The sequence below is a fragment of the Cupressus sempervirens genome, chromosome 2 (assembly GCF_028749045.1).
Source record: "Cupressus sempervirens isolate cs-2001-9-10 chromosome 2, ASM2874904v1, whole genome shotgun sequence".
NCBI classification, from domain to species: Eukaryota; Viridiplantae; Streptophyta; class Pinopsida; order Cupressales; family Cupressaceae; genus Cupressus; species Cupressus sempervirens.
In genome coordinates this window covers 4,286,394-4,311,852 of record NC_143119.1, presented here as the reverse complement: position 1 = coordinate 4,311,852, position 25,459 = coordinate 4,286,394, and the positions used below count along the sequence as shown (strand labels likewise).

Sequence of the window (25,459 nt, the reverse complement as noted above, 5' to 3'; positions counted from 1 at the left end):
AGGAGAACCAAAAGGAATGGATTGCAAAGGGTTGCACCATCATGACTGATGGTTGGACTGATAGGAGGAATAGAACACTCCTCAATTTTCTTGTATCCTGTGGAGGTGATTGATCATTCTACTTTCCTACATACATTGTAAATTTTGATTTGTTGAATGCTAATTCGTTAATGATCCATTTAATATTATAATGCGTTGTTTTGTTACTTGTAGGATATACCATGTTCATAAAATCCATTGATGCTTCCGCACATGTGAAAAATGCCACATATTTATGTGAGGCTATTGAGGAAGTTATAGCAGAGGTGGGAGAACAAAATGTGATCCAGGTGGTGACGGATAATGCAGCAAATTATGTTGCAGCAGGTAAACTTTTAACTTTGCAAGTTTTGAAAATAAATTTATTTAAATTTTGAAATTTGAGTTTCTAATTGACTTAAAATTGTTGTAGGTAAACTTTTGATGGAGAGGCACCCCACCATATTTTGGTCCCCTTGTGCGGCACACTGCATTGACCTCATGTTGGAGGAAATTGGCAAACTTGAGTTTGTCAAGTCATGTGTGGAAAGGGCAAAAAATATATGCAAATTCATTTATAATCATGCATTTGTCCTTAGCACAATGAGGAAGTACACAAAAGGCAAGGAGTTAGCTCACCCAGGTATCACGAGGTTTGCCTCGAATTTCATCACCTTGCAGTCCTTGTTGACATCAAGGGATGGATTGAGGAGCATGTTTGTTGGGCAGGAGTGGATTTGCTCTTCTTATGCTACAACCACTGTAGGGTTAGATGTGGCAGATTGCATATTTGATGAGGATGGTTTTTGGAAACCCGCTAGAGAAATCCTTAAGGTAAATTTATTGCAATTTAACATTTAGTATTTTTCTTTTACTTTAAGTAATATTATTTTATATTTAAGTTTTGACTCAAATTTTTTGTTTTACTTTATATGTAGGTCACTGAGCCCCTTGTAGCTTTGCTACGAACTGCTGATGGGGAGAAGCCCTCTATGGGCTACATTTATGAGGGCATGGATAGGGCCAAGGAGGCCATCAGAGCCCAATATGCAGGAGTGCAGGAGAGGTATGGCCCTATTTGGGACATCATCGATAGGAGATGGCAGAATCAGCTCCATCGACCCATCCACGTAGCAGCTTACTATCTGAATCCGGCATTTCGTTTCTGTCCTGAGTTCAAGGCGGATGCGGAGGTTCTCACTGGCTTATACACAGTGATTCAGAGATTGAGTAGCGATGAAAATAGCGCTGCTGCGATTGTTGAGCTAGACCAGTTCAACAATAAGGAGGGGCCACTTTTCTCTGGCAGGATGGCCATAAATGCTCAGACAACACTGCAGCCAGGTAAAAATTAAGTAATATATTCAATGTTCATGAATCTAGATTCTAAACTTAAAGTTGATTATATAATGCATTAATTTTAGAGTTGTTATTTGTAAATGAGACTAATTGTTTTTATTTTTTCCTTATTTCAGATAGATGGTGGCAAATGTTTGGGGCCACAACCCCAAACCTTCAAAAAATTGCCATCCGCATTCTGAGTCAGCCGAGCAACGCTTCTGGATGTGAGCACAGTTGGTCCATGTTCGAGCACATCCACTCGAAGAGGAGAAACAGGTTGACAGTGCAGAGGTTGAATGATCTTGTCTTTGTTCATTACAACCTTCGTCTTAGGATTAGACAAATTTTGGGCGCTGACTCCTCTCCGATCATTCTAGAGGAGATTGATCCAGAATCAGAGTGGATCACAGAGACCGTGGACCCAGTCTTCACTGAGGAAGACCGCGCGTGGGTTGACCAGGTGGATGTAGAGGTTGAGGCTGTGGCTAGGGCAGAGGAGGCAACTAGAGCACGTTCAGACATTGGTAGACGCACACGTGCACGCACAGACGCAAGCCCTAGCGACGTTATTCATGAGCCCATTGCCCATGCAGGGGACATGGCTCGGCGGTCCTCTAGGACCTACCTTACATGCCTTTCTCATAGGCAAACTGGATACTCAAAGGCTGAGGTTGAGGCTGCAGCAGAGCTAGAGGATGATGATGAGGATGATGAGGCTTGAGTTGGAGCCTTGTTTTTATATTTTGTTTACACTGTATAGATATTGATAGTGATACTAAATCACTGATAGACATATGTTTCAAACTTTCATGGATCTTCATCTTAGATTTATACATACATTTATGATTTGATGTCTTATAGATCTTCATGATTTCATCTTACTGATTCTATGATTTGAATCATTATGATCATTTGATTTTTATTTACTTCAGCTAGCATACAATTTACATTTTAGTACATAATGATAACATAGTTACGTATGTGATGGATTTTATGTTTCATGTTTATGTATGTTAGATTCTATTTGATGATGTTATAGTGTTTTTAAGTTATATTCAATAAAGGGTGCATGAAATAAGTCTTAAATTGTTAAAATCTTTACATTTAAAGGGTTTTTTCAAATTTGCGATTCATCGCCGATTCACCGGCGATTCACCCCCGATTCACGATTCGATTCGGCCATGCCGATTCCGATACGATTCCTATTCACGTTACTATGGTATTGACATAGCTTCCAAATCAACACCCACTAAAGAAAATCAAGATTGATCATTTATTTTGAATACTTCTCTATTTTCTAGCCATAATATAACCAGTAGTAATTTCTGGGACAAAGTCCATCTAGAAAATCTCGCAAGGATTTGGGATTAAATCACACAATGATACGCATGACACCAAAAGTTTACATGAAGTCAAAACTCTATCTGATTCTGATATGATCAAAGTCTTAAAGGATCATTGCCACATATCCTCTATCCGCTCTTTCAAATGCATGTATCAGACTCCCTTTGGACAATAATTTGATACCCTATACGGTAAACAATCGTTTTCCTACAAGAACATTCTCAAAGGAAAAGATCAAGGCAAATAGCTCTTATAGTGCGTGAGAAACATAAATAAGAATGTTAGTAATTTATCTCATGTTTATTACTAACAACAACATAAATGATTATAACATAACTCTTTATTTCATATTTTCAATAATAACCCTTTAAACAAATAAGATATAATAAAAATATATTAATTAAAATATAATTATACTGGCACTTTACCATTTTAAGTTCCATGATGGATCACTTCATATTACACTTGGTACACTTAATCATCATTGAGTTAGTGGTGGGTCCCTCACTACATGCATGTATAATCCATCGAAGAGGGGTTTTCTTTGTATCCTTAAATTCCACTGCGGTGTTATTTTGTTGGCTCTAGGTGATATTATCAAGACTTTCCACTTCCAAAGGATGTCTCGCCATTTTCACTTTCCATGTCTTAAATTACATATCTTCCATTATTTATATTACTAGTCAATCCCAATATCTAACATTCATCCACGTGTTTTGCCCATAACCATTCTTCCTATTTGGATGTAAAATTCTTTTTAAATAAATGTATCTAGAATTATGTGACCGATCCCTTTTATATTTCGATGTGATTAGTAGCATGCATAATGTATGCACTGTGTATGTACTTTATCAGCAGTTTTCTTCGTATTAGGTCGTTACGCGGATGCCATGTGAATTTTTGGGGAGTAATCTTAGTGAATTTGCCTCCCCTTGTATTAACCGTTAAAAGTCTAGGCTTTTGTTAAAGATATTGAAATCATACTCTATAAAATACAGGTCCACAAATAATAATAATCAAAACATTTGACATTCTCTTAAATAAATATCTCATGTTTGTAGCCACTATATCTCATGTATGTAGCCACCGGAAATAATGTTTTATTGATGTCTTAATGCATTTGTAGGGTTGAAAGAATTTGTAAATCATTCAAAGGAATGACTATTATTTTTTTGCTAAATTTTGTGACGCCTAGGATTTTAATCTGCCGATGATAGTAATGCAGGGTCCTCTTATTTGTTTACTCACCGATTTAATGGTCACCGTTCCTTATCATGCACTCTCCCTTTCTGACTTTGGTGATTAGGATTACTGTGTGCCATTTCTTATCTCCTCTTACTGTGGTATTGTTTTCATTTGGTGGTATTGCTCTCGTCCAGCATGGTGATATAAGATATTCCTTGTCGTGGCATGTATAGACGATGGCAAACTCTTTGGAAGTCTATACTTATATAATCCATTCTCTGATGAAATGAATCAACCCTTATAAATCTTGTCATATTGGATGATGCCCAATGGATTAATAGTTATTTTGGATAATGATTTACTTCAGAATATTCAATACGTGTTCACAGTCCAAGATCTAATGCAAGGTGTGTGATGTGCATACAGTAGACCTGTAGGTGGGGCATTGGCAATTATGGAGCTTATGCCTAAACCTTACAAGCACATGCTTGGGGAGCCTTCTGTAAAGGTTGAATTGCATACAACGGCTATTGCAGAAGGGGTGTTGATTGTCATCAGTTTTCTTGTTCTTCTAATTATTATCAAAGACCTAAAAAAATCATTATTAAAATCGTTGTTGATCTCATAAACAACTATTGTGTTAAGTTCTTTCAGGTTCATCATATACTGGACCATTTCTGAACCTGGCTGATGTAAGTAACAGTCTATTTAATAATTTTGACTGTCCAATGATATTGTCATTGCACCTTCATTATGTCTATAATTATTCTTCTTCACCATATTTCTGAAATGGCTTGTTTTTAAGTTCATCATTTGTGATTCTTCCTAATCCACTTGACTGTCATGAGTTATGCTATTGTGAAATTTTTACTGCCTGAATGCAACACTTAATGCTAAAGTCTTATTGCATTCATGATGATATATTTAATTTCGTATGTTAATATGATTGCTTTAATATTTGATGTCATTCTACTTTGGATTGCTTGCATATAGTAGACCCTCGATAATTTGGTGAATTATTGGTTTGCTGAGAATGAAATAATGTATCCAATCAGATGGTGATAAACCTTTATATTCCTGAGCATTGGTTTTAGGATATTAGTGTGACGTCTCAATTAGTCATTGACTTGGTTGCATTCAGTCCACACGCAATGTTGTAAACATTTTGGAGTCAGCAATCATAAATTGTTCTGCACAGTTTTCTGATTCCAAAGAGATTGTTGGCCTATAAATCAAGTTCATTCTATTCTTTCAATAGATTTGTAGCCTGGCTCTAATACCATGTTGTTTTTCTAGGATCGCTGCAACTATACTAATAATGCCATTATATTGATCGTTTTACAAATGCAACTTGAAGGCTTATTAAATATGAGAGGAAGATGTTGTCAGTAAAATTGTAATTCAGCTGACAGGCCCCTTTGGGAAGGTTCTTATTATGTAGCCGATGGGCCCTTCGAGAAGGTTCTTATTCTGTAGCCAACGGGCCCTTCGGTAATTGTTATGTAGCTGACGGACCCCTTCGGGAAGGTTCTTCGGAAAGTATATATACACCCTTCAAGATCATTGTAATCATCATCATAAGCATAATGTAATGTCTTTGGCATATACGAATAATAATAAAAGTACTGCTGTTACATGTTCTTGTTTCATTGTCTGTATGCATTAATCTATTTACCCCATACAATAAACATTTGGCGCTAATCATTCTTAGTTAACATATTATTTATATTAGTTATAAAAATAACTATATATATAATTAATTATTATGTAATATGTATAAAAATATATACTATAATATACATAGTATATACAATAATATATATTATTAACATGGATAAGTATATATAGGAAATGATGATTTACCAATAACAATAATGTATATCAGATCAAATTAATCCGACTGAAGCTAAAACTTTAACAAACAAAAAAAATATGTAAGTTTTATGCATTATTCTAAAGCTTAGTTACCGGATTCGTCCCGTAGAGGCCAAATTCGGATCCGGATCCGTGCTTGGATCCGTCCGGATTCTTCCAAAAAAGAAAATTGTTCTTCTTCGATTTTTATTTTATTTTGTTTTTCTGATTATTTTCTTATAATCATGACGGCTTTGATCCATAGTTCATACCAAAATACAAATCCATACAATGAAATGATTTAGTTTTAGAATTATGTATTTTTCTCTCATGTTTTAGTATATATAATGCATATATCTATATATATATATATATATATATATATATATATATATATATATATATATATATATATATATATATATATATATATATACACACACACTGCGCGTGAATCCTCCACAAATCATAATTGGGGAAAAAAATTACGAATCCACGAATCCAATTCACGTGCCCAAATCGGATTCGTTTCACGAATGGGTAACTAAGTTGAATACCCTTCATTGCCTAGCTGATCGGCTGATATTGAATACTGAATGTCCTTCATTGCCCGACTACTCAGTTAATACTGACTTTTGTGTAACATCAATGACGACATACAATTTGAAGAATTGTTTCCAACACATGCATCTTATTGTTTTTCTGGTGATCCTAGAGGATCGAGTCCAAGGTGACTTGAACATTAAATTGGGACCTACATTGATTATAGTTCCAAGTAAAAATCTCACCTCTTGGAAGTTGTTTTAGTGTCATAACATATTTTCATAGAGGAGATGCTTGATCATATTTAATTTGTTCATTTCTGGAATGGTCCATTGAACTTGTATGAATGGCCATTCCAATAGATTGTTTTAATAAGAAATCACAAAATTATAATTGAAAAATAACATTGACTATTTTATCCTATTTTGAATACCCAACTGGGCTAGATATTGGTCCAATAGTGTGATCATGTTGAGAGTGGCTATATATATATATGTGGGGAACTCAAGGTGATAGGGATGCATTGGCCACTCTCAATGTGATCTCATTGAGAGTGGCCAATGCATCCCTATCACCTTGAGTTCCCCATATATATATATATTTGTAATAACCCCAGTTCAGCTCATACTGCAAAATGTATGATTTTTTCATATTCCTAACACAATACTGGACATGGAAATGGTCTGCTCACCACTAGTTAAAATTCAAATCAAAGTAGCAATTGAAGTATTGCAAATTTACTTCTTTCCAATTCATTCAACATGTCTTTGCAAACATAGTATAAGCCCAAAACAGTACTACATCAATTATTTGCCATCACATTACAAACATACAATTATTATGCAAGTTAAATAATGAACCTGTTGTTCCAAGCCTTCACCATTCAACTTACAGTTTTCTTAGTGTTGTTGACGTCCAGATCAAAATGCTTATGCTGCTGCTATTACAGCCCATACATAGGGCTGACATGTACAGAAGAATAGCCCAACTTGCAGGGCCAACAACCACAAGTTCGTGGGCAGAATTTGCGTGCAGCTGATAGGGCAATCCTCACACGTTTTTGCTAAGTACTGCAGACCCGTTATATGATGTCGTCCAGACCAAGGGAAATGGTAGTGGCTCAGCATTCACCAAAACAAAACGCTGCTTCCAGATACCAAACGGCAGCCCTCAATTTCACAAAATCAGTCCCCTTCAATGCCACAACAATTTGATAGCAAATTTACCCCACCTATCTCTCTTCAAAATTCATACAATTCTTCCTTCACATAAATCTCCTTAGACACATATCAGACAGTAGAAGAAGTTCATCTAATTGCTATACAACAAAAGCAATTTGCAACAATACTCAGAAATAATTCTCAAAATAACCCTTATACTTCAACAAGGGCATACAAAATCAGAATTCAAAAAAGCCACAAAGGCAACAAAAGTAAATAAATTATCCAAGCATGCTTTCCTCAACAAATGGGCTTGTATTTATAGCCTTCAGATTCCCTTTTGTTGCCAAAATATAACTTCACTCAAGAAGCTTTACCACACAACATTAATTAGAAGCTTCCATTAGATTCACTCACTTGACTTGGCTTAACTAATTAATAAATGATATTTTCCAATGATAACTCAACTCTCATATAAGCCATAAAAATATAATAACTCCCAAAATACTCATCATTAATATATGTCGTCTAAAATAGGGGTCATACCTATTATTTCTCCATGTGACCAAATGCACTTTCCAAAAATAGAAAAGGTCCATCTCGATTAACACCAACCTACCACAAATAGTAAGTACACAAAACTAAGCCCAAACGAAGTTCAATCTGAGCCAAACAAAGACCAACTTGTAGCTTACTGAGATGTGGAAAAGATAAGACCCTCCCAAGCCAAGCCAAGCCACTGCCACAGAAAACCCTCTATCCACAATTATTAGCCTACGAGGAACACAATAATAGGCTAATCCCTAAAACTCCAATGCTGGGAAAAATAAGGACATTACATTTTTATATAACTAAGTTACCATGTTTCCCCCTTAAGGATCCTAATCCCATATCCAAGTGAGCTAGACATTGGTCCAACGATGCGAACATGTTTGAAGCCTGTAGGTGCATCCTTGTTGGCTTGAGTTCAAGGTGGCCAAGATGCACCCTAATCGCTCCCACATGCTCCCACAATGTCTAGGTACAATTTTTTTTTAAAGAAAAATTAAAGGTATTAAGATTTGAACATTAAAACAAAACCTAAAAAGTGCTTTTAATTCTAAAACACACCCATTATATATCTTTTTGCCCAAAACAAATATATCTTTACACAAACTCATTCTTGCTTTGAAATTTTTCCATTTTGTTTGGAAGATTATTGTTTTTTTTTTTGAAGGATTGAAAAGTGCCAAAGAGAACATATCTTACTAGCCCATCTATTGGAATGGCCACTAGTTCAATAAAATTGGAGGATTGAGTCCATTGGTGACTCTAACATTAAATTTAAAATTAGGCTTTATGTTGATTATAATTCTAATAAAAAGCCTTACCTTTTGGATATTGTTTGAGCATCATAACATATTTCCATAGAGGAAATGCTTGATCATATTTAAATTGTTCATTCCTCAGATAATCCACTGAACTTGAACTAGTGGGCATTCCAATATATCATTTTGATAAGAAATGACAAAATTATTAAAAAATGCAACCCTACAACCCCATTATATAGCTATTTAAGTTTGCCACTATGATTGTGACAAACTCTACCATATTTTTGGCCATTCTTGGGTTTGGCCTTCCTATTTTGGAATTCATATCCTATCTTGGTCGTGAATCTTCTTGATTTGTTTCCACACCATATATGCTCATCCTCTTTATTTGACAGAATCAAATTCTTAATCGAGTTCTCTTGTGAAATTTACATTGGTCTAGAAGGATAGAAAAGACTATTAGGCAAAGTTTATATCATTGTTTTCTTTTTCAATTGACATATAATCCTTGCTAGCCCCATAAGTTTGTATTGTGATATTAATGCAATCATTGATTCTTGGGAGTTCAAAGGAGGCTTATACCCATTCCATGAGTTCGAACCAAAATGAAATGGATTTTTAGTTATTGATCTTCCACATTAGGTGTTCTATGATGAGCAGATGCCATTTCATCATAAAGTTCCACAATTCTGAGCCATTTGGCAGATTGGCAATTTTAACAATAATTTCCTAGAATCCTACTACAATGGGAATATGGGTTTTTGAACATCTATGAAGTGAGCTTGGCCCCAATTCTACATTTGAAGGTCCCAAATACCAATACTACCAATATCTTTCCTTTGTTTGACCTTGTCTAGGTGATAAGTGGGATCTGTTTGATTTTGTTGAACCCAATAGGAACTTACATTGTTCTCCCTTTTTTAGACTGTTGGAATCGGGTATAGCACCCCCTATAAACTGCAATGTGTTGGGTAAATGTTTTAACGTGGCTGGTAGTGCTGGCGCAACACACCCTCCAATACCACATAGGCTGAGAGAAGATTGAACCTTGTGACCCTATGCTTCATATCAAGAAGCTCCCACCAATCAAGCCAGGCCCAGCCCACATTGGTTTGTATCCTTGTTTTTTTTTTTTAAATGATTTTCTATTTGAGTTGCTTATAGAGGAATGGACAAAGATGCCAAAAGGGTTTATTTTGCAGCCATCATATTTGCAGCAATATAGAGAATGAACTAACTTATAAAATCATAATATTTAAAAAACACTCCTGATATTTCAGATTTATACCCAAAACTAAATATCAATATAAATTGTTTTATCAAAATAAGAGATACCCAGTTAATAAAATCACTTTAAAACTTAGTTACCAATTCGTGAAATGAATCCGATTCGGGCATGTGAATCGGAACCGTAGATTCGTGATTACTTTCCCCCAATTAAGATTCATGGAGGATTCGTGTGTGTGTGTGTGTGTGTGTGTGTGTGTGTGTGTGTGTGTGTGTGTGTGTGTGTGTGTGTGTGTGTGTGTGTGCAGATATATGCATTATATATACTAAAACATGAGAGAAATATACATAATTCTAAAACTAAGTCATTTCATGGTATGAATTTGTATTTTGGTATGAATCTATAAAAAAAAGCCATTATGATTATAAGAAAATAATTGGAAAAAGAAAATAAATAATCGAAGAAAAAAAGCAATTTTTTTTGGAAGAATCCGGACAAATCCAGGCATAGATCTAGATCCGGCCTCTAGGGCATGAATCCAGTAACTAAGGTATTCAATATTAACCAAGCAGTCAGGCAATGAAAGACATCTAGTATTCAATGTTAACCGAGTGATTTATCCCAATATTGACTAAGTATCAGCAGATTACACTTGTCAATTAATTAACTAATTGAGGCCAACTAGTTGGTTGTTTAATAGTTATTTAAAAGGTATTCAAGCCAACTTGGTAAAGCTTATGATCTATAAGAAAGGTCAAGAAATGTAATAAGAAGTGTGTGTGCAAGATATGATATAAGATGGATATGTGATCAAAGGAAAAGGCAGAGCAGGCAAGTGTGGAAGATAAGCAGCAAAGAATATTATGATCAGTAAGGATCCAGAGGTCAAGCCAAAACAGAGATCTGAATCTGCAAAAGAAGTTGCTTCATAAATCAGGTCAAATGACTATTACCTTCTAATCATTGTAGCAGTAAAGAAATCTCCTAACCAAGTCGACTTAACAGTGAGATTGTAAATCCTTTAACAAGGTGACATTTCAAGATTGAAGTGTTTGAAGACCTCTAACCAGGCCACTCCGATCTAAATCCTCTAACAAGGTCATACTTAACAGTATGCATTGTAGCTTTTAATAGGGTTAGCTCCTAACAGGGCTCACTTCAGAAGAGTAAAAATATTGTAATTAGTTGCATGGTGGTATTCCCAAGTTGAGTTTCCATGTTAAATCTTGGTATCATCTATGTTCATGTTATTTTTTTTATGCTTTATGTTTCTGCAACTAAGTTACTAAACGTTAAAACAAATTAACTATCATTAAGACTGCTTTGTTAACCGAGCTACAGTAAGAACTTAGTTTTAACCAAGCTGGATAGAGTATTTCATTATCAGTGAAAAGTTTGATTTGACATCTAGGGACAAGGAATTGTTTTTGTAGTAATTGATTCACCCCTCCCCTCTCAGTCACTCTCTTCATTTTCAACAGCATGTTGAACCTTGTAGTTGTGATAGAGATGTTTATCTCTGAATTTATGAAAAGCGTTATGACTATTGTGGTCATCTTCAGCTGAAGAAGACATTTGTAATAATATTTGAAATAATATTGTATAAAGAGACATGTGTCATGCTTAATGCTAAGACGTATGCATATGGAAATTTGAAAAGTTTTCATTTGGAAAATGAAGAGACCTTCAGTTGTGTGATGAAGAGTCTCTCTAATCTGTATATATATCATCCTGAAGAGAAAAGCATTGTACTTGAACCATTTTCATTATCAATTAAAGAGATGTTTTTCTGGTGTGGTTAGGTTTTGCCATTTACGCGGAAGGGTTTTCGCAAGATACATAGCTGTGTCTTCTTGTGCCATTTTCTAATTTTCATATTACTGTTTATCTTTATTTTTCTGGGCCAAAACAATAACATGGTATCAAAGCGTAGTTGGATGACAGCATTATAGGAGTTTCTTTTTCTCTTTAATTTGTGCATCTGTCTCATAGGCAATCTCTATTTTTTATGGTTATCTGTTAAATTATCTTCATGCACTCTAGCTTTCTGGTTACTGCTCAAGCAAGTCATGTATTCTGTTTTACTTCATATTCTTAGATGCACTTGTCCTTTGCGATCTCTACTCTCTCCCAACGTATATTTTTTGCATTCATCTTCATTGCATATGAAGTTTCTCGTCTCCAGCTATCTCTCCCCCTGTATAACTGGGCTTCCACATTATCTGCCCATATTATTTATGTCTGTGGAACGCCATTGAAGCCATCAGCAATGATTTCGTTTATTTTCATAATTATCATTGTGATTATTATTTATAGCCTTTTTTCTTGCTGTCAGTTAAGTCTGTCAAATCATCTTTGCATGATTTGTCTTCTCTGTTGATGATAGTGCCTTCCACCGTTTTGTCTTTTCCTTGACACATTGGCTCTGACTCAGACTTTCACCAAGACAAAGCATGTAGAGGAAGTTTTAATTTGTGTTTTCTAGCAGCTGGGTGCTCTCTTCACCTTCAGGCAATTACATTATAGTCATTTTTATTCATGAAGCAAGGGAATAGCAACCATTTCTCTCTTCAACTTCTTTCGGAGAGCATGCTTTTTGTGCGGCCTTTTTCATCTCTAATATTCTTTCTAGTGATAGCATTCTGTTTGAGCAGGAGAGAACATTTTCTTGAAGTGCTACTATGTTGCAGAATCGTGTTCTAAGAGCTCTGTCTATATTTCTCAGTTTGATTATTTTCAGATTTTGCTGTGATAAATCTCCAGAGTTGTTTATTACCAGACTATGTTTTTGAGGCTACATAGTTTTGACCATTTTGATGTTTCTCATTTGGCAAGAGTTCTTATTATTTGTAAGTGCCGTTTCGATGTCTTTCTCTTGGAGGAAGAGATTATGCTCTTTTATGATCTTCATTTTTGTCAGTTCTCAAATTATTTTGTGTTTTTCAATCGCTTATATTTCAATATTGTGGACCGTCAGTTTCCCTTCTACTGTTATTGGCATCCTATCTTTATCGTGCCATGTCACTATGAGTGATGTCTTGCATTTTGTAATTTTTGTTTGATATATGGACTTGTTTTGCTTGTTTCATCATCAGGCCCTTCTTTTTCGGTGTGAACTTACCTGATATGCATTGATGCAAGCAACCTTCAGGCTTCTGATATACCCGAAGATAAATCCCAAGAGAAAATCGCAAAGCCCAAGTACTCTGTAGGTCTGGAACCTTGACTGTAGCAAATTGGAAGAGCATTAATTATCTCTTTTAATGATGGAATTAGCATTGGTTTTTTCAGTGTTCATATCAGATTTCATTTTGGTCAAGTTGTCCAGCTGTGAATGGAGCGGGGTAAATTTTTACCTTGCCAAGTGTTGTTAGTGGACAGAAGTGTATCAAGCATATTTTCTGTATATGCAGAATGGTACTTAAAAAGTAGTTTAGTTGTGTGAGTTTTCTGTAATGAATGCATGGTGTCTTAGTTATTGTCTTCCAGCAATTTATTTTGGCATCACCTCTGTTGAGCCTACATGGAAGTCTCCGGGAAAGAGAGAAGTATTATGTGACATTGATTCTTGTTATTGCACTAGGAATAGTGTTTTGTTTTAGAATCGATCTCTATACATGAGTTATTAATTAACCTCTCTTGGTTGCAACATGCAACAAGAAGCAATGAAATAAGGAGAGATCATGAACATAAGGATGTTATTTTGAAGATCATAATATTCAGAGGGAGATGTTTCAGCTTCTGAAGGAGGTTACACCAGATATCTTAGTGTGGTGAATAAGTTGTCCCTGCTCAGAGGGAGTCTCTATTGCGAATAAGAGAAGTTTGAGGTGAAGGCCCTTAGTCCACTCTCTGCACTAAGGCATGGTGCAAATGCATTCTCCTCTAGGAGAAGCTTGAGGTGGAAGTGCTCGTCCCACCCTGTGCGAGTAGGCATGGTGAAAATCCATTCTTCTCTGGGAGAAGTTTGAGGTGAAACCCCTCATTCCACCCTCTACGAGTTGGCATGGTGGAAGTCACGTGTGTGGCTCCAGGACTTCAATTTTATTTGCTAGGAAAGTAATTATGATGAATTATGCTACACTGAGATAACATGTGTTTATGAGAATATGTAATGTCCCCTCTTTAGTTCGACATGACATTGATCATGGATTTTGCCTATTCCAGACTCTCGTAGGCAAATGGTGTGGAGAGAGAGTCAATTCTGCGGATCAGATGGTCATATCTTGCTCTTGAAGAAGTGTTAAGAGGTTATATTTTATTATTATGTGTTATTGGGGCCTACATGTTATAATTTTAAGTTGAGTTGCACTTTTTATTTTATAAAATTACTTTATTATAAAAAGTGCATTATAATGAGATTTTATAAAGGATGTTTCTAGAAGTTCTAGAAAAAGTGCATTATAATGAGATTTTATAAAGGATGTTTCTAGAAGTTCTAGCAACTTCTTAGAAAAGTGAATAAATAGAGGGCTGGGCCTCTCATTTTGGACATGCTTGGATTTGAGATTTCTTCTACTTCTTCCATTGTAGAGCAAATTTGTAGTCTCTTGGGTCTGCAAATTATTATTTGATCTTTGGGAACGAATCACTCCCTTGGATTGGCGACTTTGAGGGTGTGAAATATCACCTGAATTGTTGCATTTGAGGAGTTGGTAATTCAACCATCTCATTTGGACTTCATTGAGATTCAGTTATAAGGGTTTACTTGGGTTGGAATAAGGGTTTCAGTTGTGCCCTAGCATTTGTGGATTGATTAACAGGGTTTGAAGACACAGTTGTGCATTATTTTCAGACTGCCAGTCCAGGGTTTGGACCCACGTTTTTGCTCATAACTCCTAATTGGCTTGACGGATGAATTTCATATTTTAGGGGGTTATTCAGCAACCCTAGGCGCCCAGATTTATTGCTTTTGGAGTGACAAAAAACGCTGCAATATTTTTATCTAGCAGCCGTACCAGGCCGTACCTGTACGGCCCTGTCAGTTGGGTAGCAGCAGCAATTTTGTGAGTCGGTTTGGGGCAGATTGTGAGGTCTTCGTGTGGCATTAATTCAGCATTCATATCCGGCAAAATTGGAGCTATTCCAAGTGCACAAACTGAAGTTTTGATTGCCAAAATATTGCATGTTCTGGATTAGAACAGTCAGCACTGTCATTGCATAAATAATTATTTCCAGTCATTAATAACTGTTGTAAAAGTTTCGTCATTTGCATTCCAAATCTGAACTGGGTTATTGTTCATGTCATAACATTGCATTGTCAAGAGCTTGATGTATTAGAAGTGCATAGTTTTGACAGTCTCTCATTGTAATCAGTTCTATTTGCTGTCATAAAATCAGAATTGCATTGGACTTCATATTTGAGTTTCATATTGTCATCTATCTCTTAGATTGGTAGTGTTATAATCTGGAATTGTTGTTCATACATTATTGGCATCATATATTGAGGTTTCGTTGTACAACAATTAGTAATATTGCAGCCTTATTCGGTTACATGCCAACTGTTTGACAAAATTCCTAAGTCCAGTTTGAGGGTTTCAGTGGCCTTTATAGTAAGGGTCATTACAGAATATATGTGATATTGACATCTTTGGTTGGAGTTGTATAAGCATGCCATACTAAACATCTCTCTCCTACTAAGAGGGAGTGTTGAAGATTGCAGCTGCAATAGATATCTTTATCTCTGATTTTATGAAATAGCGTTATGACAGTTATGGTCACCTTCAGCTGAAGAAGACATTTGTAATAATATTTGAAATAATATTACATAAAAAAACATGTGTAATGTGTCATGCGAAGAGGCATGCGTATGGAAATGTGAAGAGTTTTTATTCGGCAAATGAAGAGACCTTCAGTTGTGTAATAAAGAGTCTCTATTCTATATATATATCATCCTCAACCAAAAAACGTTCTACTTGAACCATTTTTATTATCAATAAAAGAGATGTTTTGCTGGTGTGGCTAGGTTTTTTCCTTCAAGTGGAAGGGTTGTCCTAGGATAAGTCCTTGTGTCTTCTTGTGCCATTTTCTAATTCCATATTGTTGTTTATCTTTATTTTTCTAGGCCAAAACATGAACAATGCCTTCCATAAGATAGTAGTGAGATAAAAATATTGCATTATTATGGGCACAATAGATTGGATTGAATTGATTATTTTTTACAAAATGTACATATGATGTCTTGCTTATATAGGAAAGGTCGAGAAAAAGATAAGAATAAAGAAGATTAAGACATAGACATGCACACACACAATCCCTAGGGTGTTTCCCATGAGTCAACAACATTAAAAAGAGTGCTCTATGCCTACAAATTGTAGTAACCCCAATTCCAAGTTATAGCTTAAACAAACATCAAATCCTTCACAATTTAGTGATTTGACATTTCGTCAAATACTTGGCAAACATTCTCCAAAACTAGCCAATTCTACTAAATATTTGATTTAAATTGCTCTGGGCTGAACAAGTCCACAAACTACATATTCCCAAGTAGCAATCACTTTTAATTTAGTTCCAACTTATTTGCAAAAGATCTACAAGCTGAAGTATGATGCTAATTTATTTAAACACAAACTAATTACATGAACTTCTGAAAATACAAATCTGCAATTAAGAACCTGATTCTTGAATTGAATATACAATTTGCCCTGGCTTCCAGGCCCTAAATCAAGTACTTGAATTGATTACATTAGTACTGATTGCAAATCATAGAGAAGTATTTTAATTACCTTCCTAAACCCACGATAATAATCAGGTCTGCAGCAACACTCTCCTTTAGGTAATTCGAACGTGTGAAATGATGAACACACTCTATGCTGATTGATTGACCCAGGAGCAGATTGCAGACCAAGAAAAACTGATTGTCAGCCTTGCTGAGGCACCTACAGCTGCAAACTAGTTCTCCATGTGGGCAAGAATAATTTGCAGGCCCTAAAACACTTGCCGTCCAGCCTCTAAGAAGATCAATTTGGCTTAACTAATGCCAAATAAGCCCTCCACCATCAAACGCTGCTTTCCAGATGCAAATCAGCAGCCAATCAATTGTTAAATTTGAAACCCTTCAATGCCACAGCAAATTGGTAATCTTCCACATTGCTTCTTTCACAAAAATCCACAGAAAACCTTCAACACAACCATCTCCTTAGGCACAGATTAGACAATAGGAGATGATTGGCAAATTGCTATACCATAGCAACAATTTGCAACAAATAATTCTCATAATAACCCTTCAAAACTCAATCTTTCAGCAAGACAATTACTCCCAGCCACAGGAAACACAGTTAGAGAGATATAATAAATATTTAGAATATCACAAATCACTATATCTCAGTAGTGAATTGCCCACTCAACTTCAGACCCTTATACCACAGCAAGGGTGAAGAAATCAGAACTCAGGAAAAAGCCACAAAGGGAACAAAGGAAAATTAAATTATCCAAGCATGCTTTTCTCAACGAATGGGCTTGTATTCATAACCTCAAAATTCCCTTTTGTTGCCAAAATGTAACTTCACTCAGGAAGCTTCACCACAGAACATTAATTAGAAGCTTCCTTTAGATTCTCTCACTTGACTTGGCTTAACTAATTAATAAATGACACTTTCCAATGATAACTCAACTCTCAAGTGAAATTATAACTTTATGATAAACTATTTAATAATTAATAATAATTTGGCCACTAAAAATATAATAACTCTCAAAATACTCATCATTTAAATATGCCGTTTGAAATAGAAGTCATATCTATTATTTCTCCATGTGACCAAATGCACTTTCCAAAAATAGAAAGGGTCCATCTCAATCGACACCAACTTACCACAAATAGTAAGTACACAAAACTAAGTCCAAACGAAGTCCGATCTGAGCCAAACGAAGACCAACCTGTAGCTTATTGAAATGTGGAGAAGATAAGACCCTCCCAAGCCAAGCCACTACCACAAAAGACCCTCTATCCACAATAATTAGCCTACGAGGATCACAATAATAGACTAATCCTTAAAACTCCAATGCTAGGAAAAATGGGGACATTACACAAATTATGCAGGATTTGAACCCACATTTCTCCATTGGAAGTTACCATACTAATCTCAGAATGCATTTTTTGAGGCCCAATACCACCCCAACATTAGGATGTTGGTTTTAAGTAGGTATGCAAAGGCTGTCAATTTATGGATAGAGGTTGATGCCAACCAAGAATCGCATGTTCGAAGGAGGCGCATTCTCCTAATATATGTCCCAATCAATGGAATGCATGGTTCGGTCGGGTGGAATCATATGCAAGTGATGAAAGGGTGATACATGGAGGACTAAAGTCCCCCCAAGGACTATATCTATCATAAATATACATATCAAGGGCTATATTCATTAAAACTTGCATCTCCTATAAGGAGGATGACTGCATGAAAGGGGCAACAAAGAATTGGGGCATAGCCCTTGAGTGTACCAATTTGAATGCATCTATTGTAGAGCTTGCTGGAGTCAATGTATATGATGACAGGATTCTAATGTAACTAGGGGAAGTGGCACTCCATTTGCGTTAAGTTCAAATGATATTGAACCAAGAAATGACCTCGATGTAGATACTTTTGATGAAGATTTGAAGACCAAAATACAATTATCTTATTGTACTATTTTAAACAAAAATAGTTGTAATACTTTTCATTTGTACCATCTTAGAGACATAGACAGATATGATAAATGACATAATACTGAAAGTTTTAACTATCAATGCACAACTATATTTATCACCATCATCGATCAATGATGAAGTATCTAACTATCAATATTTGCAATTCTATTTATGTTTAGATTTTGCATATATATGGGCACACCCAACTGTACCATACCCAAGGTAAAAAAAGTGTCATGCCAACATATCAGGACTCTACCATTGAACTCAACCCCGTTATAGAATTGGAAACTTAGATTATGTAAAAGTCAAGGTAGAACACATCCTAAGCATTGTTATGGCCAGACTTCATGTATGAGTGTTTTCTCTGTTGTGAATGATTTAGATGTTGTGTTCTAAATAGAGTTGTTCCTCCTAAAGTGTGTCATGGGTCAAAGGGCCAAAACCATTAAGCTATGCCTAGAATATGAGCACACATTCTAAAGAGTTGCCTGATAGGTACTATTTGACATTTGATTCAAAAGATATTTCTATTGTTTTAAAAGACAATTTTCATATTTAGATGTTTAACAATACATATTTCCAGATGTTGTAATCAAATATCTAAACTTTTGATGCAAGAGCATCCTACGGTAGTCAAAAATCCTGTACGCAAGAGCTTTGTGCTTGGATTTGTGGAGTTACACTTTGCGCAATTGGGGATGTATTCGAGGCACATTGAGGAACCTTGTCCTAAGTGCGCATAATGATTGGAGTAATTGTCTTGAAGTTAGAGCCATTTTGGTGGCTTCTAGTAGTGTGTTCCTAATTTCCTAGACAAACTTTGGAGATTATTTCCACGAGCTTCAGTTCGAGCAAGTTGGCTTATTCGCTCTTGGATTTGGATAGTTGGATTGGCACGTGGACCTACGCCTAAGAGCGTGTATTCTTATTTCGTCTTAGAAGTTATTTATGCATTTTAAACTTAGGACCTGTCCTAAGTATTTGGTTATTTCATGTATTTAATGTTTGTTGCTAAGCCGACTTGCAGCTTAAGGGTTTATTTAATATGAGTATTTATTTAATGTAACTTGCTAGGCCGACTTGTGGCTTGATTTCATATAAGTAGAGAGTCTTGTGGTGTCTTTAGTCATTATTCAGCAAGGAGTTCAGCATGAAGTAGCTGAAAGGAGCAAAGTTTAGCAAAGCTAGTGGCTGAGTGTGAGCTTGGGAAACAAGGTTGCTTGGTGGCTTGTGAGCACAAGTTTAGATCTCTCTTGGGGTTTCTACCAGATTGTGGATCTAGACTAGCTAGGAGTTGGATCTTGTGAGGTCTTGCAAAACTATTATTATTACTAATGAATTTGGCCATAACCTAGAAGGCCTTACAGTTGGGCATGTTGGATGTAAACCTTATGATCTATTATGAGAATTGGCATTGTTGTGAATCTAAATCTCTATTTTATTGATTATATTCCACTGTGTGGTTATTTGTTGGGGGCTAGGACATCTCCTTTGAGGATTCTCCTGCCTTGTACTACATCAAGTGTCATCAGAGCTGGTTGATCTTTTGGATTTGTTGCTTTGGCTTTGCGAAGACCTTGGAAGATGTCTCTGAGAAGATTGGACCTTGGGGCAATTACAGATCTCTATGATGCTATGGAACCGAGGATTACAGAGAAGGTTAAAGTGGATTTCAGATCTGAGATGGAGCTGATGAAGAATGATATGGTTGCTAAGATCATAAGAGCTATAGCTGGTGCACCTAGTAATATGGGTACAAAGGATGGTTATGAGGAAGTTGTTTAAGACTTTGAAGCTACTAGATCTAGGGGTGAAGATAGAGCTGATTGAATGCAAAGGCCTATAGATGTTTCTAAATTCTCGAGTACTTTGAATCCTGGAGATCTGAATCATTGGATTGGTGAGTTGGAAGACTGTAAAGTTTCAGGATCAATGCAATTGTAAGCTATAGCTGGTGTACCTAGGAATATGGGTACAAAGGATGGTTATGAGGAACTTGTTGAAGAATTTGAAGCTATTGGATCTAGTGGTGAAGATAGAGCTGATCAAATGCAAAGGCCTATGGATGTTTCTAATTTCTTAGGTACTTTGAATCCTGGAGATTTGAATCATTGGATAAGTGAGTTGGAAGATTGTAAAGTTTCAGGATCAATGCAATTGTAATGGCACTGCCTATTCAAGGTATTTGTTCAACAAATGCAACATCCTTTTAGATTTATCTATAGAGAGTAGGCCACGAATAGACATGTCCCTTTATAGGACATGTCTATTCATTACTCTAATAATTAATATAATAACAAATATAATTATATATATATATATATTATTTATTTTTATTTTTATTTTTTTTCTCATATAATAATAACCATATATCTCAAATATAAAGAACACATATTTATATCTTATATATAATAGGTTTATCCAGTTGAAGCTATCAAACATCAACACTTCCGATTAGCTTAGAAGGATAACCACACAAGAATAAATATTACTTCAACGTAATATTACAAATAACAATTTTAAGGATATCTCATTTGATATCTCAGAAGATTTCTACCATTTGATATTGCATTTGATATCATGAGTATTGGTGTTTACTGCATAGGTTAATTAAGAAATCCACACAGATAATGAACACGAACAGCAACAGCATTACTTCTTCATTCGCATATGCCAACAGATTACATCCAGAGCATAAGATAAGATCCGATAAGATGATTTATAATGATCCCAAATGGGGTATAAATACTTTCCACCAAACCTTCCCGAAGGGGTCCGTCCGCTACAAAATAATCCTAATCTACTCGTCGGCTACCAAATACACAATCTCCAACGGCATAACCCAATCAGCTACAAAATACAGAATCTACTAATGATATCATCCCCCCCAAAAAAAAAGTCGTCTCCTGATGACTACCAAATAGGAGACAACCCATATACAACAAAAACTACTAGAGAGAAGGTGGTGCCCCTAAAGAATGCTACTGACGACGCAACTCATAGACCTCCTCTGTCCGGATGCTCAAATCCTTTTGAATCCATGTGTTAACCTCTACGGCCTCCTTCAGAAGAAGCGTTGCATCCATCGCCTGTGTCTTTGCCAACTGTAATTCTCGTTCAGCTGCTTCCTTATCCCGCACGGCCACCTCCCTATCCCTCAATAGTGCTGGCCAAGTCTGCTGCTAACTTCTCCCTAGCCTCCCTCTCAACTGCCATAAATCTCTCCGCTGCAATCTTGTCTGTTGCCCTGTTCACCTCCACACGCCTGCGAGCATAATAAACCTTCTTATACAGTCCCACAATCTCATGTGCCAGCTTCTCCAACAGAGTGTTGCACGGCCCCAACTCTGGCTCACTAGCCCAATCTGCCAACATCTCTGGTGTCTCAAGTGCTGACCAACCCTTCTCCTCAAAACATGAGCTGAACCGCTGCAGACAAATCCCCCTGATGTAAGCTTGAACCAAATGCCACTCCCTTCGTCGAGTCATAGCCTGCAATGCCACGTCGTGTCCCTTCTTGAGCGCAACCTTCATAGCTCTGAGGTACTCTCTGCACCTGTCCTCATCCGATCCATAATCCTCCTTTGCAACACCCTGCATCGTCCACTTGGCATCACTATTCTCTTCCTCATCCGCAGGGACCATGCCCACATCCGGTGCAGCCTCCTCTGCTCTCTGCGCAACCTCGGCCTGTGGCACCCCCACCTCCTAAGGCTCCGGTACTGTAGCTGATACTCCTAGGTGCCTGGGGGACTGGATGGATGGACCAACCTCCACAAGGATGAGTCGGAACTACTATGTCAAGAAAGCACTGGCTCTATCCATCATCTTCGGCTGCTCTGACTGTGCGGGCTCCATGCTCTCCTCCTGGTGTGTTGGCTGGGCTAACTGGATTGTTTGCACTAGCTCAGCGGCTGCTAATAAGGAAGACGAAACGGTGACAACTACATCACAGTCAATCACATCCAAGCGAACTTGAGGCTCAAGCTCCGACGCTGGCAACTCTACCCTCTGCGAGACTGGCTCCACTAATGCAACTGGAACATCTACTACGGCTGTGGAGAAAGTAGCACCTAGAGTGGTCGCTGGTGTAACAAGAGTTGTCGTCGGTGAGACACTCTCTGCTACTGCCCGGAGGACATCTGCTACGGCGAGATCATCACGATCAGTGCATGACGTTGACCAAAAGGAGGAATGTGTGACGTGGGATCGGACAAGTGTGTCAAAGTTGACAGCTACGGCAAGGTGAAAAAAGTGGGCTCACTATCTACTAGTTCGCTGCCAACCTCCGCGGAAGTACTCTCTTCCTCATGCTCCACCCCGCTACTCTCCAAAGTCTCCTCCCGTCCGCTGTCAATGTCCCCATGAGCCGCCTGCAATCCCCAAAATACCTTTTTCTGTCCTGCTGTTGTCCCACCCATGTCTAGATGTCTCCAATAAAATATCGGAGGCTCTCCCTGTGCCAACTTCCCCCGAGGTGGCGCCTCAAAATCATCCATGGGTATCTGATTAACGACTGCTTCTAGAAATAGACCAATCACATGATGTGGCATAAAGAATGTGCGGTGCTGGAGTGTCATGAACTCCTTCATCCTATCAGCCAGAACTGTAGCCCAATCATACACCGTGTTGTTCATGATGCCATTCATGAATACTATCTGTAGCAATGTTATATCTGAAGCCCGAGTTACCCCTGTCAGTTTGCTCTTGATAACATCCATAATACACCTCCAATGGCCTTCCCGAATGAGATCCCGCCGAAGTCCTCTGCATTTTGACCCCTTGATAACTAACTCCATCTCGTCGGGTGTCAGATCGCGGCCCACTAATCGAATCCAGTGTTCCTTCCGTTCTTGAGAGAGCTTGTGATTCTTGATTTCCACCTTCTTACCTCCAAAACCAAGAATGCCAAAAACCCTCGTGAAATCCCTAGGCTTAAAAGAAACTATCATTCGATGCTTTTTATACAAAAATGTGCTTGTTTTGTTTTGCCGATTATATGCTTCTATCATGGTCCGCAAAACGGATTCAAATAATCGGATAGAAAAAATTGGAAGCTGGATAGCCCAATGCACTTGTGCCCATATCAAAATTTGCTTAATGAGGTCGGTGTCCGGAGTTTCCTGCCACCACTTCCGGCATTTGCTACCATTGAGACCCTTGAACTGGATGATGAGATGAGTGAGTTCCTCCCTAACTTTCTGTTTCTTGCTGGTGGAAGCAGATGGCCCTGCAACCCAGATTCCCGAAGCTAAAACCCTTGCATTCTTCTCCATAGTTGTCTTTAGCTGATTCTTCCACTGCTTCCGTTTCCCTGCCGATTCCATGCAATAACGGCTTCTTTCTTGCCTTTATAATATGTGGTTTCACCTTCCGTTAAATAGAATCTCACACCACGGGGGAGGCAAAAAGAACCATGTGGAGAACAATCGGCCCACTCCCATCCACGGAAGATGAAATGAAGTAGATGGAAGTCCCCAATCACCGCCAACTATTCTTGCCATCTACAAGTCTTGCCCCTCACAAGCAGCAACCAACATGAACATGGCAAGCTTGAAGAAACTGCTGCAACCCGCTCAATATAGCGCGGTACATTATAGGTTTGCACCCCCCAGCTTGCTACTAACTCATCCCATGAACTTTTCTCAGCGGGCACTCAGGAACAAATGAAGAGCAGACTGGAGCCGTGGAAATAAGGAGATGAAACCCTGACGTTTGGAAAATCAAATGCTCCAACCGATGGAAGAGAATATGGACTGGTGAAGTCCACGGAAGCCAAACTGTCACGCGGTGAACATCATAGCTAACCCATGGAGACAAGAAGGCTCCAGTGGAAAGATATAAACAAGAAGGCCCCCTGTAGAAAGAAGCTCAGGCCTCGAAAGACAAACAAAACTTCCTGGAACAATACAAGGCGCCCACGTGAGTAAGCAGTCACCCACGGAGAATATAAGCATTCGTGGGTTTAACACCCACTGGTAACCGTGGGACCATCCATCGAGCTAAGGACGCGGAACACAGACCATGGGAGAGTTTCACCGCCGAATGGAAAGTGTTCACCACGGAAAGAAAGCATTAATCGTGGAAGAAACACTATCCGCGGAAGGAAAAGTATTGACCGCGGAAGAAAACACTATCCGCAAAAAACATGAGCTGGCCGTGGGGTCATCACCCTGCGGAGAACAAAAGTTGCCCGTAGGGAAGAGGACACCCGCAGGATGATGCTCGTGGGACAGGTGTCCATGGACAGCCTACCTACGGAGCATCAGTCCACGGGGGTTTCCCGCGGGCACACTTAATTTTTTTCTTTCTTTCTTTCTTTTTTATTTTTTATTTTTATTTTTAAAAATTATAGCACCTCAATTTTGCGTCCCAGCGTCGCCATTGTGCAATGACGGAGTCATCTGGCCATTCTATGATGGCGATGAAGTCTTCCTGGCACGGTATATTTTAAATTTGGACTCGTTGACTGCCTAAGGTACCTCTTACGCATCCAAGGTTGACAATTTGATTGCTCCATTGTCGCCGACCTCCCGGATCTGGTATGGTCCAACCCATATGACCTTAAACTTCCTTGGTTTAATTTCATTCCGACCATCGTACTTGAGTAACAACTGCCCCGGCTGAAACCTATTGAGCTTGAGATGCTTATCATGCCACACTTTTCGTCTGTTCTGAGTCACCTCTGTGGCCCACTGCGCCAACAATCGCTTCTCCTCCAACTTATTCAAATTATGCAACCGCTCCCTTAAGCTCTCCATGTCACGTAGCTTATTTTCCAGTGCTATTTGTAAGCTCAAAATCATCAATTCCGCTGGTACAACTGCCTCCTGTCCAAACATTAATTGCA

At 37.7% G+C, this 25,459-nt stretch overlaps 2 protein-coding genes across 3 annotated transcripts in view; one reads left to right on the top strand and one right to left on the bottom strand.

The window, feature by feature from the left end:
- The window catches only part of LOC149570800 (plant/protein), a 162,085-nt gene that overhangs the window by 6,037 nt on the left and 130,589 nt on the right, over positions 1-25,459 (bottom strand). The gene's annotated exons all lie outside the window — the stretch shown is intronic.
- LOC149570802 (uncharacterized) lies at positions 733-20,394 on the top strand. Its single transcript, XM_089812274.1, has 4 exons — positions 733-852; positions 957-1,362; positions 1,494-1,924; positions 20,194-20,394. Exons 1-4 carry the CDS (start codon positions 733-735, stop codon positions 20,392-20,394), a joined length of 1,158 nt encoding a protein of 385 aa, XP_089668400.1.

What these genes read in the sequence shown, in the direction of transcription:
- LOC149570802 (XM_089812274.1), top strand. Translation starts at nt 733, where the DNA reads ATGTTTGTTGGGCAGGAGTGGATTTGCTCTTCTTATGCTACAACCACT. An exon ending in CCGCTAGAGAAATCCTTAAG is followed by an intron (nt 853 to 956) that starts GTAAATTTATTG and finishes CTTTATATGTAG; the next exon opens with GTCACTGAGCCCCTTGTAGC. An exon ending in TCAGACAACACTGCAGCCAG is followed by an intron (nt 1,363 to 1,493) that starts GTAAAAATTAAG and finishes TCCTTATTTCAG; the next exon opens with ATAGATGGTGGCAAATGTTT.